Consider the following 17,613-nt stretch of genomic DNA (forward strand, 5'->3'; position numbering starts at 1 on the left):
CTTCAATACATTTAACACATACATTTTCTACCAGTAGTTTCCCCTCTGAGATTCGATCTGCAACTTCAGTGGTACTGTTTAAACCTAAGCTTACAACACACACATATTCTATAGCCTATGAATGACCTGTATTTCATCTTGACAATATCTGTGTATTGGTTGTTAATGCTACATCTGTTGCAACCTGGTCATCCTGGAAGGGGGTTGCCTCATGTGCGGTCCCTTCTCAAGGTTTTTTCATTTTCCTTATGTTGAGGTTTTCGGAGTTTTTCCTTGCGCTCGTGTAGGTTTTAGATCAGGGCATGGTGTAATAATAGGCTGTAGTTTGCACATATATGTGGTCTGTGCAGCCCTTTGAGACTCCTTGTGATAAAGGGCAATACAAATAAACATGACTAGAGCCATCAGAACAGGTCCGCAGGCAACTCAGATGCCCTTAGAGGACACCCTGGTGCCCGTGGGCACCACGTTGGAGACCCCTGATCTCCACACATGATTTGCTTGCTAAAGCGGTGGTTGTTTATGGTGCGTTTAATCACATCCGTATTTGTTGTTATTCAATTGTTTTCCCCTCTAAACGCACTATTTATAACCCATCAGAGGAGGCACTGTCGTGACGTTTTGAATAAGTAGCTCCATTCCAGTTTTCTCTGCGCACTAATCGTGCGCTAAATATCACCGTCTCACTTAGATTCCTCCATTTCCGATGGTGCCAAACCTCTCACACGTGTCATTGAAAAGTAAAGTTTGAAAGGGCGTTTTCTGTTTTTGAGACGTTGGCAGACTCAGGATGGGAAAGGATGAAAAACGGCAGCGAAAGATGTGAAGCGGAAAAACTGGTCAGGACAAAAATATCGACCGTGCAAAATGATGGCGGATTCAAGTGTCCATTGGGACGCTCTTAACTTGACTGTCACTCTGTCTCTCCGGGCTCAAGTCAAGGAAAACCCATTTCAGGTAGGCTTCGTTTATTAACTCGTGTACGCGTGTATCTTTTATTTTATCGCTATTTTCTTTAATAGGTGTGCTAGCCCAGAGGTAGGCAAACTTTTTGAATCGCGGGCTGATTTTGGTTACAAACATTTTGCATGGTGCTAGAGGGGGGGAATGGCTGCTTAATGTATTTACCGTAATTCCGCACTCTAAGGTGCACCCCTTAAAATATACTTTTTTTTTTTTAGTTATATATAGGGTGCAATGGACTATATATACAGCGCACAGAATTAAAAATACAGAGAGCTACGGTTGCATGAATAAATAAATACATTGAAATCATAGTCATTTATTTTGTGGAACATAAATTAACATTAGGACAACGGATTTAACCACAAAAAATAATATTAGCAACAAACATCATGGTAATTAGAAGTGGGCGATACCAGTTTTTTTTTGTTTTGTTTTTTTAATATATCAATATGATCCAACTAGTAGTATCGAGCTATCGATCGATCCAGGTTTTGCTCCTAAATGTTATAATAATTGAACCCTTCCCCCTTGAGTTGGTTTATACTTATAATAAAAACGGCACAAAGATTTTAGACACCTAAATGTTAAGTTTATAAAAAGATAAAAATTAATACCTACGATGAAAACCTTTTTGAGTATAAAAAATGCACGCGTTTCTGTTACAACTGTATCAGAACAACTCAAGGGAGTCAAACCTCAAATAAACAGCGAAACGGAAATGCAATTGTAACAAAAGTCAACATGCCTTCTAAAATACCTTCCATTGCACAATATTTTGAAAAGTCAAAATGCAAATTATGTAAACAATATAATGTAAAATACTTTAACGGTATAAAAATAAAATACTTGTATTACAACCACCATTTCAGAATAAAGTCAAGATGGGCAAAAAAGGCAGCAATGTATATTATAAGGAGCACCCTAAAACTCCAAATTAGCCAGAGATTCAAAAGAGAACCTTATAATCCTGTACGCCAGGAATCCAGTAACTATATCTGGAATTTCATATTTACAATGAAATGCTTCCAAATACAGGATTCATCAATAAATCGATTCATTTTAGTTGTAAAACAAGATTCCCTAATATTAATGTTCTATGAAATAAGATTTTTTTAATCTTCTGTTTAAATTTCATGTGCATTGTAGTACTTTGCACCTTTTATATGAAAATATATTTCACAAGGTGGTACTTTGAAGGTTTGTCCTCTAATCAGGTGCTTGAATTTGAAAATTATGAAATTCGTATAAACCTACGACCCACTTACAACACTATTATAGTAATTTAAATTAAAAGACAGTATCGATCCCAAGACAACAGTAATGATCAGATACAACCACTCTGTCCGTTTCAATATTTGGATCGATTACCCCACCCTTAATGTTAACCACAGAAGGGCACTTAAAGACCACTCTACATCTTTCTTGAAGGCAGATCAGTTGCTGTATGCCGTATCATTTCAACAATTCAAACAAGAGTACTTAATTTTGCACAAAATGTTACCATAAACAAAAAAACTTATTCCAGTAATCACAATACTTTTTATCTATTTATCTACCTTGGTAATATCCCTTGAGAGGGGTGACCGACAGCAAGACAAACACATGTACAAAAACAAAGAAAGGGAAAAAGGAAAAAATGGCAAAAAACACAAAAAAATTTGACCATGGCCAACCCAAATGCCCAGACACCCAAACAAGTTAAGCACCTCGGCAACCAAGTGGGTCATGCTTTCGACCCTCCAGCTGAAACTGGGCACAAGAAAGCAGCCGTGTCACTCCGGTCATGGTGACACAACACACTCTTCTGTTCAACAGCTCGGCCCGACAGCTTTCACTGGCTTACCCCTGCCGCATCATATAAGTACCCTGCCCATCCCTTAGAATGCTTACAAACATCCTACTATCCTTTCACAATAATAAAAGCCCGAACCACCCCGACGCCGATTGATTAACTTGATTTGAGGGACCAGGCCCGAAGTAAAATAATTGTCCAAAGAACCAACAAAAAGGATTTGCAATGAGCATGTTAACTATAAAAGTGCATTCGAAACACCACTCTATATTTCTCTCAAAGCCAGAACCGTTATTGTATGTAGTATCATTTATTTGTAACAATGCAGTTCCAATTTCATCCACCGTATTTTCCTGCCTATATGATGCTCTGGTTTATAAGGTGCACTTATACATTTTTGGCCAAATTGGTGTTTTTAGTTGCACTTTGCAGTCCAGGAAAATTCGATTTTATTTTATTTTTTTGCTGATACAGCATTGAAAAACCTTCAGTGCAATAGGGCTAGTTCAGAAATGTTTTTATTCTGTGAAATTTTATCAATATCTTGACAGATAAAATTCATAAAGGACAACAACAAAAATGAGGACAAAAAAATGTTGCCAGCTAGTTAAATATTGGCCATGAGCGCAATGAAAAATGTAGTTTTTAAGACAATAAAGGAGCCAAAACTACACAGTTTATTGATGGTATTTCTTTAACATACATAGGGGCCTAGGTTTGGTCTTGGAATTTGTGGGAACATAGCACATTTTTTAGTGATCACATAATTTTGGTGGGGGACAGAACAATTATTGCTCAATATTCGTGGGGACTCGCTCCCTCTGTCTAAGCCAAAACTACACCCTAGAATATATATTAGCGTTATGGTTTTACCGTTTTAGTTAGGGAGTCCGGGTTAAAAACGCCTTACGGGCTGTAGTTGGCCCACCCTTGTACTAACCCCGACCTTCTTTCCTTGGGCTCTAAAGGCAAAATTAAAGTTTACCGAAGTTTATTAGTATCATCATTAATTATTTGAGAGAAATCCCCACGAGCCTTTTGGAGCACCGATGCCCACAGAAAAAAATCAAGTTAATCCTTCCAGGATGCACAGTGTTGTCTCAAAAGCTTTTTGTGTAATGAGTCTTGAGAGCCAAGCCGTGCAGCGATATATTAATCCTGACCCCTGTCACTATTTTCAGACGTGATCAAGACTACACCATTGTGCTGAAAGTCCTTGACTCCCATGCAGAAAGTTGAAATATCTGTGCTGCTATTTTAAAAGGACCTATCCCCATTTTTGGGGCATTTTTGCACTTTTTTTTTCAATGTTAACATTCCATTCCTGAAAACAAACAAACATTGCAGAATAATGATGACTTTATGATACATAGGCATACAAAGGAACACATTCCTGAAACGCAATTACATTTCTCTGTAACGAGTACTGTAACGCGTTATAAACACAATTTTGTAACTCAACTATCGATACATTGGGTTGCTTTTTTACACTGCCTAAAAGCAAATAATGAGTCACTATATAATGAATAGTGTTCTTTGACATTTCTCTATCAATCCACCAGCAACACGACACTGTTTACAACACTGATGAATGTTGTATAAATCTATAAATCTAGGACGGCTGTATACCACCATGAGTGTCATCATTGAGACGCAAAAACATTTTTTTTTGGCTTGGTCATTAACATTTTCACCTCTAGAGTGACCTACCTGATTGCTTGTGAAAGATTTGGATCCTGGCCAAACTTGTTCTGGCTTGGGGGAGTAGAATGCCTTTCTGGGAAAGTCAGGAAAGCCAAAAATACCTAGTCAGGTATTAGGGCAGTTTTCACATCTGGGGTAATCTACTTTACTGCTTGTAAAATATGGTGTTGATATCAAATGTAATTATGGCGTGGGACAGAGTGGAATGTCTTTCTTGGAAGAGATCCTGAGTAAGCTTTGTTTTTTTTATCATTTTTCACATCTTGCGTAACCTACCTGACTGCCTTTAAAATAGGGGTTATATCTAAATTCCTCCATTTTTATTGGGTGGAAAGACACACAAACAGGAATACTGTATATAGCTATTTAGATCTCAAACAAAAACTATATCACCACGCAACCCAATTACTTTTTAAATAAAGTAACTAGTACAGTAACTGTAACTAACTAATTCTTTTCAGTAACGTGGCCAACACTTATGATAGGTGCGCTTATGCCCTTGTTTTGTCAGTCCTCTGTCCGCCCACTCTCACGTTCACATTCTCCTCATGCTCTTCTTCTTTTCTAATTGTCTGCTTCTTTCTCTTGTCTTGTGGGTGACATTTTGGGGTGGCAGAGAGGCGAGCGTAACGGAGGAGGCATGAGAGGCGCATACAGTGAGTAATGACTTTCGGGTGGGCGTTGGAGAATGGATCTACTGTAAGAATCCTGGAGAGCTGGATAATGGTCCCAGCCTCCTTTGTCCCAAGCTACCCACAATGCCAGCCAACATCATAACAATATCATTCTGTCTCACATTCCGGCTGGCTTTTGTCTGTTGTTTGGTTTGATGGTCGTGTGCATAAAATCAAATGTTTGAATAGCCAAGTCAGTTTAATGCATCTGGAAAATAAGTCACTTGTGGTTAGTGTTTATGGCTGTCTACTGCTGTACTGTAAACTGGTAAATGCTATATGGTCTGCATTTATATAGCACTTTTCAACACCAATAGTATTTTTTTATCTCATCTCATCTTATCAGCTGCACCGCTTATCCTCAGTAGGGTCGCGGGGGTGCTGGAGCCCATCCCAGCAATCATCGGGCAGTGGGCAGGGGACACCCTGAACTGGTTGCCAGCCAATCGCAGGGCACACGGGGACAGACAACTCACTCGCTCAGTCACACCTAGGGACAATTTGGACCGGCCAATTCACCTGAAATGCATGTCTTTGGAATGTGGAAGGAAACCGGAGTGCCCGGAGGAAACCCACGCAAGCACGGGGAGAACATACAAACTCCGCACAGTAAGGCGGGAAGCTGGATTTGAACCCACGCAGGAGGTTCCCACGACCTCAGAACTGTATTTTTTTATATTTTTTTAAAATTCAATATCGTGGATTTGTGAATGCTTTCTTGAATAGTATTGTTTACTACTAGGAGGCGCTAGAGATGTACAGATGAATGATCCTGTTGTATCCAGAAGTAAATGTATAAATGAATATGTACAAATAGGGCTGCAACAGTTCATCAATAAAATCGATTATCAAAAGCGCTGGGAGTGCATTTAATTAGCGATTTGTTGCGTAGTGCGATTTATGTGTTGAATTTTATTGTTACATTGTAGTGTCGTAAGACTGTTGAGGGGACATGCCTGTAGTACCTTTTCAATCCAGCAGAGGACGACTCAAGATCATATTTTGTCGCGTAACGTCCTCTTGATCCGGCGACAAACTTGCGGCAGCGGTTATGTCGGACAGAGGGCGCCTTTATATCACTTTTTGATGCACCGAGTACTCTTGATCTGACGAAGTACTCGCATTCTCCTCCGATGATGCCTCTTTTTTTTGCCTTACATTTCGCAGGTGTTAAGCATATGTTTTTATGGATTTTGTTTATTGGTAAGTTATTTGACAAAAACTTGGATTTTTTTTTTTATTATTGTTTCATGTTATAGAATATTATTTCACTTTGTGCACAATTTTTTGTTTGTCCAAATATTTAAATAAAGAGGCGGAAATAAAAAATGTGTTCTTATATAATATAATCATCAAAAAAATAATCGACTAATGAATACATTATTAAAAGTTAAATGCAGCCCAACCTACAGATATATAAACAAATTAACACAGCAGTAAACCATGTAATATATATATATATATATATATATATATATATGACAAATGCATTTTATTAATGTGTGTTTTTTTTCCATTCAATTCATAACTCACCTATTTCTGTATTTACTTTGTCATGTATTTTGTCAAATACCACATTTTGTCATGTACTTTGTCCTATCAAAATGTTATCCAAATGAGGAGGCAGCCAAGTTGCCTAAACGTTTGACTTTTTGGTAAATCAGTAATTAATGAATTGGCTACTAGATCGATGAACCAATCGGCGAAAAGTTCAGCCAGTTTGACCCGCCCCCTCATTTGAATACATTTTTGCAGTGACAAATACACAGCAAAATAAATGACAAAATACACGATACAAGATGAAATACATGCCAAAATAAATGACTAAATGAATGTCTAAATGAATGAGTTAATTTACTATATTGTGTGAATGTAATTTATTTAGCTATAACGTGATTTATTTAAGTGTTCATTTATCTCATCTCATCTCATTAGCTGCACCGCTTATCCTCAGTAGGGTCGCGGGGGTGCTGGAGCCCATCCCAGCAATCATCGGGCAGTGAGCAGGGGACACCCTGAACTGGTTGCCAGCCAATCACAGGGCACACAGGGACAGACAACTCGCTCATTCACACCTAGGGACAATTTGGACCGGCCAATCCACCTGAAATGCATGTCTTTGGAATGTGGGAGGAAACCCACGCAAGCACGAGGAGAACATACAAACTTCGCACAGTATTGGATTTGAACCCACACAGGAGGTACCCAAGACCTTAGAACTGTGCCGCACACGCGCTAACCACTGCGCCACCGTGCTGCCCTTGTTTATTTATACTGCAGATATTTGCAGGAATTTTTTTATTTATACATTTCGGTCCACAGATGATGTATTCGAGCAAGGCATTGAAAAAAACAGTCCATCCAACCATTTCCTGTGTCACCTTTACTGTTCAGGATCAAAGTCTGCTGGATTTGCGCAAACACTAAAAACTTTGATGACAAAAAATAACTCAACTTATACAGGTAGTGTTGATCATAATAGAATAGAAATAGGCCATATTGCTGTTCAAAAATTTGTGTTTGGGTTTTGTCCACATAGAACTTAAAAAAACGGGCCATATTGTACTCGACTGGGTCATTTTGTTTAAAACAACCTAAATATGGAGTTGTATTTTAAACCCGCCCAAAATAACACTTGTTAAAGGGACACTGCGTAATATTTCGTGCCTTCTAGTAGTACAATAATCTTTCGTTCAGTAAAAAAAAGATTGTTTTGAATACTATCCAAAATATATGAACTAATGTTATTTATTATAGGTTAAGAAATTCGTATTTATTTTACGCGGTGGGATTCACACTTACTGTAGGTCGCCGCAATCTTTGTCCAGCATCCAGCTGCTACGCTGTGCTCTGGCACTGGCCTTCGCTCGCACCAGAAATCAAGGTGCCATCTAGTGTTCAAGTATTACACACTGGGGTTTAATGTTGCCAACCCTGGGAAATCTGGAAATAAGTGTGGTAAATATAATTGGAAATTCATAATCTTAAAAAATGATACTACATTTATTTCAGTGGTTAAACCGGATTTTATAATCTTAGTTTATGTTCTATAAAATAGTTGTTTTTTTCTGACAGCATTTTCTTATTTTATTAGTTATTCATTTGATATTATGTATTATATATATTTATTATTGTTTATTATTTGTTATTGCAACATCCATTGCAGCCTGGTCATCCTGGAAGGGGGATTGCCTCGTGTGCGGTCCCTTCTCAGGGCTTCTTCATTTTCCTCATGTTGAGGTTTTTGAGTTCCTCCTTGCCTTCATGTAGGTTTTAGATCATAGGATGGTGTAATAATAGTCTGTGGTTTGCAATAATCTGTGGCCCGTGCAGCCCTTTGAGACTCATTTGTGATTAAGGGCTATACAAATAAACATGACTTGACTTGACTTATTATTACAGTAGCTGTAATGGCATGAGCCTTATAGTCAAATGAGCCTTATATATGCACATATTTCACCATGGACTGTTTTTTTGAAGGTGCACCTTATACATTGGTGTGCCTGACAGTTTAAAAAATATGGCATATATGGTGTGCTTAACAGTTTGTCAGCTAATTGCACAAAATTAAAGTTTTAACCTCCCCGACCTCCTGGCAGTTTATTACACCACATAATGATACCCTGAAAGTCAAATGTTAATCTTCAGATTAAATCAAAGCCAAAAATCCCCGCCTCTCATTTTTGACACACTATACATACACACCGTTCAAAACCCATTCATTACCCATGTGATTATATGTTTATGTACCTCCCTTTTCTTCAAGATCCTGTTGCATCACAGACGCATCATGATCATCAAACATATTCTCACTTTTAGACAAAGCCATAAGCACACTCGAGTGCTAATCCTGTTTACTTGTGGCGTGGTCTCATAAGTCAACAAATGCGTGACGTTCCAACTGGAGGAGAATGTGAAGCGGCTGCTGAAGCGGAAAATAGAAACGAGACAATCATTTAAGCATACGCTGTATAGGATAAACAGCTCATTTAGAGACCAATAATTGGCCTCTAAGGTGCATTAATGAAGGTTGTAACACGAGGGACGAAAATAGACTTTGACTGCAGTTCATTTTATTATTCTACTCTTTCCTGTTTGTGCCCAAGAATGGCAAACCCTAAATACTCAAGTTAAAGATAAAGGAAGGAAGGAAGGAATAACTAAAGTAAAGATAAAAACACATTGAAAATAATAATTTAGATTTTTTACATTTTCAGATTAACATCCGTGTGCCGCGGAGTGAACAGTTTGAGGTTTTTAATACAATAAAACATAATGAATAATTAAAACAGAATATGCTGGGCTTGTGATTACTAAACAAGGCTGAGTTGGTTTCAGAAGTGGTTTCCCAAAACGGCTGACCATCATTTTTATACAAAAGGGGCAGAACACAGAATTTAGTGGAAAATTCCCAAGGCACTAGCTTCACACCAGTCCTTTGTCCATAATGAATCCTGCAGGTGGTTTGGTAAAATTCAAGGCTTCTGTCCCAACAGTAAATCAGAACACCAGTTAGACTAGATAAATGGATATAATGGTGCGACAAGTGAATAAAACAAGAAGTAATAGAGTACATTTAAATATGTGGATAATCATAAATTGCATTGATTAACTATAAATGATTCATTGTTTATTTGATTATTTAAAAGAACGGAAAAGGAAAGGAATGGAAAGGATATAACTGGAAAACGAACTCGTGCAATGTGTATGCCACAGTTAATCCCCACGCTTTTCATCTGTTGTCACATACAAATGCTTGGGGACAGGTTTTTTTTTATTCAACTGTCAAGCACGCAACACATGAAAACTCTCACGTTTCTAAACACAACCTTCACAGCCATGAGCAACTTTGCACGAAATGACAGCTTGGGGGAAGACTTGTCGTGTTGTGAGAGTCGCTTTGAGAAGATGCTTGGTTTAATCTCCTGCCTGTTTACTGTTTGCCTCTGCAGGCATACCTCCTAGGGATCATCATCTCGATATGTGGGAACGTCCTCATCAGCATTTCCCTCAACGTCCAGGTAGAATGCGACGCATTCTTGGATGAAAATTACTCAAATCCAATTTATTTTCACGCTTTGGTGCAAATCTCCCGCAGAGAAATTTCAGGTGTACAAAGTTTTGGAGCAAATGTGTGACCTGCTGATAAGTTACAAAGTCTTTTGAAGGAAGGTAATCTTATTAGTATGGTATTCTCAAATAATACTGTGTTAGTGGAATTTGAATTAAGAGGGGAAATACACCTCTTTAGAAGCATTTTTACTTGTCCATTTTGTGACTTATTTCCGAGTGAAGATTATATCATATTTGCTTAGGGACCAGGTGACAACCAATCACAGCTCAGCTAAAAAAGGAAGTGGGTATCTGTCATTTAGTGTTTTGCAGGTATGTGCAGTGAGATTCGTGTCTGGTTAGGCAATGCCAGAGTTAAGAAAAAAAAAAGAACCTACGTCTTATTCATCGTTTGATTGGCAGAGCAAGAAAGCAATATGTAAACAGTAGCATTGGGAAAAAAAGTATTTTTGTTTACCTTAAAGAAGTCTATTCGCTGCTTATTTTAATAAAAGCATCAATAGATAGGTAATCTTCCATTATTAAAATAATTGCTGGATGGCTTGACTTGCTTTTATATTGCCACTGGTTGGTTGATTAGAGCCCTCAACCACTGGGGTCATACATGCACTATTTCCTGTGGTGTGTCTTGGGCAGGTACAGCCTGGTGGTTCCTGTATCTTGCCACTATCTTCACTAATTCTATTCTTTGGGGCTGATGTATGCGTCAAAGCTTTGGTCTCTCTATCGCCCTTTGCATTGAGGCAAGAGAATTGCGTTCCTCACTCTGCATTTTAGACACTCAGCTAAGTAATACGTTACATAATAATTGTATTAGTAATATTCATAATATTATGTGAAAGTACATGTATTTTGAAAAATCAAATCCAAAAATTGTGGAGAAAAATGAGAACTAACACTGAATGACTATAACTATTTAACATTTTTCTTATTAGTTGGGGCTGGCCTCGCAAGGCCCACTCATTGCCACTAGTGCTGTAAGTCACAATTAAAATCCTCCTCTTTTTTATTACCGTATTTTCCGCACTATAAGGCGCACCTAAAAGCCTTTATTTTTTTCAAAAGCTGACCATGCGCCTTATAACACAGTGCGCCTTATTTATGGATCAACATTAAGTTTTCCAACTAACTTGCAGCCGCCGACTAGATTTTCCCCCGAACACCAAGTAGCTAATTGTGCGTGGTTTCGTGTATTTGTTGTATTTTGTTTGTTTGTTTGTTTGTACATGATTCAATTGTTTGTTTGTTTGTACATGATTCAAATTGAATCTTTTCTTCCGGCGCCGTCACGAATGGCAGCCACTCCAGCAGCTCCCGTGTTATTTTTGATTGTTCTCGATTGTTCTCAGCTCAGGGATGCTGCTGGAAATGTGAATTTCCCTTCGGGGATGAACAAAGTATCTATCTATCTATCTATCTATCTATCTAGTACGCGGTGTATGCTGGGATTTATTTACCGGCGTTTCATTGGCTAACCAATGTGTCAATCATCATTTGAATCGATCGCTATTGGCTAAAGTTATTCGGAGGTCAAGGGGCGGATCCTTTTTATCATTTACAGGCTGCCATTGGTTTGAACGGCGACACAAAGCCTGCAATTGGCCGAAAAAGATGTGTCAATCATCAGTTGAGTCGATCACTATTGGTTAGAGTTATTCGGAGGTCAAGAGGCGGATCCTTTTTATCATTTACAGGCTGCCATTGGCTTAAACGGCGACACAAAGCCTGCAATTGGCCGAAAAAGATGAATGTTTATGGCACGTGGCTGACGGCATAGAGGAAGCATTTTTTTTCTATTCTGTATTTGAAAATATTTTATTCTCCTGGATTTACTACCCTCACGGATATAAGAGGACATTGGCTGCACATTATTATGAACACAACGACTTCGGTGAGTTACTTCAGGTTTTATATTGTCTCTGTATCTTGTTTCAGACCGAACTCGATGTTTCTGTGATAAGCGGTGCAGATAACGGATGGAATTGAGTGTCTATTTTTAAATTAAACTCAATTCCAAGTGTTTATCGTCATATGCACAATAAAGTTGCGAGCGAAAAAGAAAATATATACGAAAGAATGGTTGGCATTTCTTGAATCCCAAGACTTTAACCTTCCGAATAATGGAACGATGCATTTGAGTGACATCGTACGGACACCGCATCCGCACGTGTTCTTGACACGTATTTGCGTCTTTGCAAGCTTTGGGAATGTTCAGGGGGTAATAAGTTTGACTGAACTATCTGACTGTTTTGTCCACGTTCTCATTGTAGCGCCTTACAATCCGGTGCGTCTTATCTATGTCAAAAATAGGACCAAAAACTATTTTTTCGGGGTGCGTCCTATAACCCGGTGCGCCTTATAGTGCGGAAAATACGGTATATCTATCTATCCATCAATCTTCATCGTAAAAGTTTGACTCGCTTCTCCTCCTGAGGCTTTAAGGATACCCCAACGATACATATATCAAATATAGCGTTTTCTGTTCGCGATAGTAGTTACCTTAACGGAAACATTTTCCCATTAGGAATGAATTGGCCCAGAATTTTCACTTTCGAAATGAAGACGAACCTCCAGAATGAATGGGCCCATTCATTTTCATGTATTTTTTTGTGTTATTACTGTGTAATTACTATGTAATTACTGTAGCTGAGATTTTTTTGGACTGTCTCTGAAGGCGTCTCCTTATTTACTATCGGGAATGAATGGGCCTATTCATTTTTGTTATCACTGTGTTATTACTATGTTATTACTTTGGCTGTGATTTGAGCCGGTCCTGAAGGCATCTCCTTATTTGTAATTCAGAATGAATGGGCCCATTCATTTGACATTGGTGGTAATCAGAGGCGTTTACAGGGGTGGCCCAAGTAGATCACTGACCAGCACGAAGCGTAACCATGAGCAAAAGTCATGCTAAAGAGTATATACTTACAAGCCATGCTAACGGTTAAATTTTAAGGATTAGATGCAAACGAGTTATGCCAACGACTACATGCAAATGAGTAATGCTCACGACTACATGCTAACAGCTTTCCGTTTACTTCCCCTGAATGAATAACAATGCAACTTGGAGTCCCTCCGTGCCCAGGCTCCAGTCCCAAGTCTCACAATTGCCATGGGAATGGTCTATCTTTATATTTACATGGCTATGCCTCACCTGAATCCCCTGACTGCACAACTGTCTTTTTAAAAGGTGCACCAAAATGCACTGCGAAATACGTTTGAGAGTCTGTGTCACAATTTGGTTTCATTCAATATAATTCTTTAATTCTGTCTATGTTGTTGGTGGAAAATGTTATTGCTTTAACTTTTTAAAATGAGACTAAACAAAACATAAATTCATCACTACAAATTAAAAACGGTTGAACGATACTCGTTCATTTTAGGCTCCACATATGAAAAATATTTTTCTTTTTATATTATCTTCTATATTAACATTTGGATAAATAAAAATGGAATAAATAAAAAAAATGTGGGCATTTTTTAAATACATTTTGAATCGCAGTAAATCTGAATATCCATTTTTGTGTGATTTGTTTTTTAATTGTTTCTGTAGTGCAGTGGTTAGCACATTCGCCTAACACGCTTAATGTCGCCAGTTCGAGACCAAGTGAAAACATAGGTTGTCCTGGAAAGGCATGGGCACCACCAGGCTGTACTTGCTCAAGACTCACCAAAGAAAATTGGTGTTTTTAAGGGATCCAACCAACCAACCATAGTTTAGCAGACACTCAAAATAAGAAGGACATCTATAAATTTTGAGCTATTATTAAATCACTTATGTTACAAAAAGCAGATCAGCCCCAAAGGGTGTGGAAATCAAAGAACAGCAACATGAATAGTGACAATGATGTAAACAGTGCATAATAATCAAAATAACAACAACCCTGGCATCCTAAGCAATCTAATTAGCAGGTGTTCGATAGTAAAAAAACAAACTACAAGTAAGCAGAAAAAAATCTGAACGAACATATAATTATTTAGTTATCACTATAGTACATTACAAATGTCCACATTATGATCAATATTACAATATTCTGAATTGCAATCTTATGAATTATCTCTGTTCCATTGCTGTAGTTAACCCCTATATTCAAAACATCGAAAATGTATGACTAAAAACTGAAATATCACTGAACCCAAATAAAATTAAAACGAATAAAAACGTATTCAGCGAGAGCTGGGCTTTGTTTTAGTGCCACAGGCTTACTTGCGGTGGCGTGTGTCCTTAACCGATCTTCTCAACTCATTGATTCGCTTAATTGGTGTCATGGTACCTCTCTCATTTAATGCTAATTTGCAGAAAGTGTTACGGTTCTATCAAGAACTGTGCAGCAACCCTCATTGTGACTATTAACAATGTGTTGAGTATGTACTGTATGTGTGACATTCTTTACCATTGTGACGTGTTTCTATGTCCCATGTTGCAGTTTACTATTGATCGCAATGCCACTAAATCACCGTCCTTTTCGGTCTCTCTAAACAGAAATATGCCCACGTCCGTCTGGCCCAGCAAGGATCCAAGCCTTACTACACCTCTGTGTTGTGGTGGTGCGGCCTGCTTCTAATGGGTGTTGGTGAACTGGGAAATTTTGCTGCCTACGGTTTTGCTCCAGCATCCCTCATAGCTCCCCTCGGCTGCGTTTCTGTCATAGGTACATTTTAACCTTCCTATCCGCCGACTTTTTCAAAGGCAAAGACGGTGGCTATTGTCTGTAGTCTACACCGGACTGTGTAGGCCAGGGATGTCAAAATCAGTTTAGCTCTAGGACCGGATCCAGACTTTCTTTTCTCAGGTTGGCCAAATCAGTAAAAAATCTCAACTCCAAATCTTTTCTTTTTTTTTTCAGTACTATGCTTTATTATTCAGCCATCATTAGTAACCTAAACTACAGATTATATTCACAGATGAGAAGGGATCTTTTTTTAAACACAATACATTCACAAATAATGGGGAAACTATTTTAATGTTTGGCATTTAATGCGCTAACTGGTTTATTTTAACAGTCAAGCTAATGCAGTTTCATACCCGAACCAACTCACCAAGCTATACAAATGTAACACTGCCCTCTAGCACCCAAAGAGAGCATTTAGTTTGCATTTCTTTAAAAAAAAATCAATACTTTTGATAGACTCACTCAAAAATGTATGGAAATCATCCAATGAGCCGGCTCAAGGCTCTATGTATGTTATGCCATATGTAGGCTCTATTGTGATATTGGTATTAATTTTGAAATAATGTCTATTTGGGCGAGAATGATAAGTTTATAATTGTTCTTGCAATGAGAACAGGAGAAAACGGTACAAAAACCCATCTCAATGCTAGATTTTGTTTCGCTCTTGGTGGCGACGCAGGCTAAGTTTGACAATACTGTATGAACATTTACATATTTTACATTTCTGTGTCTACAGAGGTTACATTAAACAACAATTTTCTATAATTTATGGATATTTTAAAGTTGTTGGGAAAAGGCTTAGGCCGTCCGTCATTTTAAAGCCTTAAAAATTGGACCATAAACCACAGCAGCAGTACCTCCTTAAGACAGCGCGGCACTTTGAGAGAGGCAGAGAGACAAAGAAGAACAATGACAGGTGGATTATAAATAAAAACGCCAATGAGGGATAAGCCCGGCCCTCCCAACACAAACGTAATCATTGACATTTAAGGCCCAACCTGACACGAAATTCCAATGCAGGTTGCCTGCTGTTTAAAACAGAAACAAGCATAATAAACTGATCAGAGTGTTACACTAAACCAACGTTGACTTTTGAAATGGTTGAAATAATTGTCAGAGGACACGCTGCTGCAAGGCTGAAAATATGCTCATCTTTTTAATTTAAATTAGCTGGGCACCGCCTAGCTGTACTTGCCCAAGACACACCACAGGAAGTGGTGCCCTAACGACTTAGGAGTTCAAGGGATCTGTAACCCTGAATTTGATACTTTCATGATACAGGTGAGGCACTGCCTCCCCTGACTGCGTGTCTTTGCTCAATTCATTACTTAATATAATAACTCACAATTGTAGTTATACTCAATTCTTCCTCTAAATCCGTTCTTCTCCACTCCGGCACTTGCTCATTTGACAGTGTCGGTAGTGTGAACTAAGCTGTTATGAACTAACTATGACATACAATCTAATCAAAACAAAGCCAGTCTGTTCGTTACAGATGACAGCTGCTCAGTGCAAATATTCCCAAAACGGGTTAAACATTCGACACTTTATTTTTTCCTCCTTCACCTGTCACAACTCATCATCCCTCACAACAGAGGAGAGGGCGGCTTGTGATTATGAATGTTGTAAATTACCTATTTTTAAAACAGCTTTCTGATGGCGATGCGTTGGCTTAGCACTTTAAATAATGCATGGAAGTTAGCCTTTGTTTAGAGATGAAAACAGCAGTGTAGTCAATTCAACTTTATTAGGTGTTTTCGATAATGCTTTTTAAATATTACTTCGCCCTTTCTGTGTAGATTGTGACACTCTAGGATGTGAGTGAATCCCGGGGCGGGGCGCTGATAGCCGAAGTCCTTGGATGAGTAAACAAGAGGAAATGAAGTGTTTGGGTGGCTGATAGATGAGAGATACGAGATCAGACTTAGAACAAGGATGAACGTTGAAAAATGATGCGAGCAGGAAGGAAGGCGAAACCCTAAAGAGACAGAAGTGAAAGCACTGAAGAGGCTGCTACAGTGCCATGAAAAAATATTTGTCCCCTTCCTGATTTCTGTGTATTTTCCATATACATCACTCAGAGGTTTCGGATCATCTAACCAATTTTAGTTTCACAGAGAGAAAACCCAAGGAAATACGAAATGCGGTGTTGAAATGTTATTGATCTAGTATAATCAAAACCTATCTACCCCTATTTGAAAAAGTAATTGCCCCCTGAACCTAATAGCATGTTTGGCCACCTTTGGCAGCAATAACAGAAATCAAACATTTACGATAATTTGTAATGAGTTTCATAATTTTAGCCCAATGGATAATGAATAACGAAGATAGAACAATAACCCTTAAAAACCCCACTCTTCTTTCCAAAACTGCCATTTATGAGGGATTTCTAGCAAAAACGGTCCGTTTTACCGTCACTCCACGGCAACTCAATTGGATTTAAATCATGACTTTGACTTCGCCACTCCAGAACCTTCATTTACTTTTTCACATAGGGCCAAATAGGCCTAGATTTATTTTCATGCCTTAATGAATACATTAATATTTCAAAACTGCATTTTGTAGTTCCTTGAGGTTGCTTCTGTGTGATATTAAAATTGGGTTGATGATCTGAAACCTTTGTGAGTGATAAATTTGTAAAAAACAGGAAGGGGGCCGATGCTTATTCACGGAACCGTATATAACACTCTTTTCAGACGGTATCTAGGTTAGTATTCTTTTACACCGCAAG

The 17,613-nt window shown here is 38.3% G+C and overlaps 1 protein-coding gene across 3 annotated transcripts in view; it reads left to right on the top strand.

Annotated features, from left to right (window-relative positions):
* The first annotated feature begins 535 nt into the window (after nucleotides 1-535).
* nipal2 (NIPA like domain containing 2) overlaps nucleotides 536-17,613 on the top strand; it is a 41,982-nt gene continuing 24,904 nt past the window's right edge. Inside the window, exons 1-3 of one of the 3 annotated variants that reach the window (XM_088326348.1) lie at nucleotides 540-957; nucleotides 10,089-10,157; nucleotides 14,693-14,861. In XM_088326348.1, the coding sequence (XP_088182474.1) occupies nucleotides 868-957; nucleotides 10,089-10,157; nucleotides 14,693-14,861 (328 nt within the window). In that variant the 5' untranslated portion in view covers nucleotides 540-867. Of the gene's footprint in view, nucleotides 958-9,035; nucleotides 9,166-10,088; nucleotides 10,158-14,692; nucleotides 14,862-17,613 lie in introns of those variants that run through there. The other 2 variants (XM_088326350.1, XM_088326349.1) reach the window with 2 other exon arrangements.

The sequence above is a fragment of the Urocampus carinirostris genome, chromosome 2, assembly GCF_059441175.1.
Source record: "Urocampus carinirostris isolate Australia breed hairy pipefish chromosome 2, RoL_Ucar_1.0, whole genome shotgun sequence".
NCBI classification, from domain to species: domain Eukaryota; kingdom Metazoa; phylum Chordata; class Actinopteri; order Syngnathiformes; family Syngnathidae; genus Urocampus; species Urocampus carinirostris.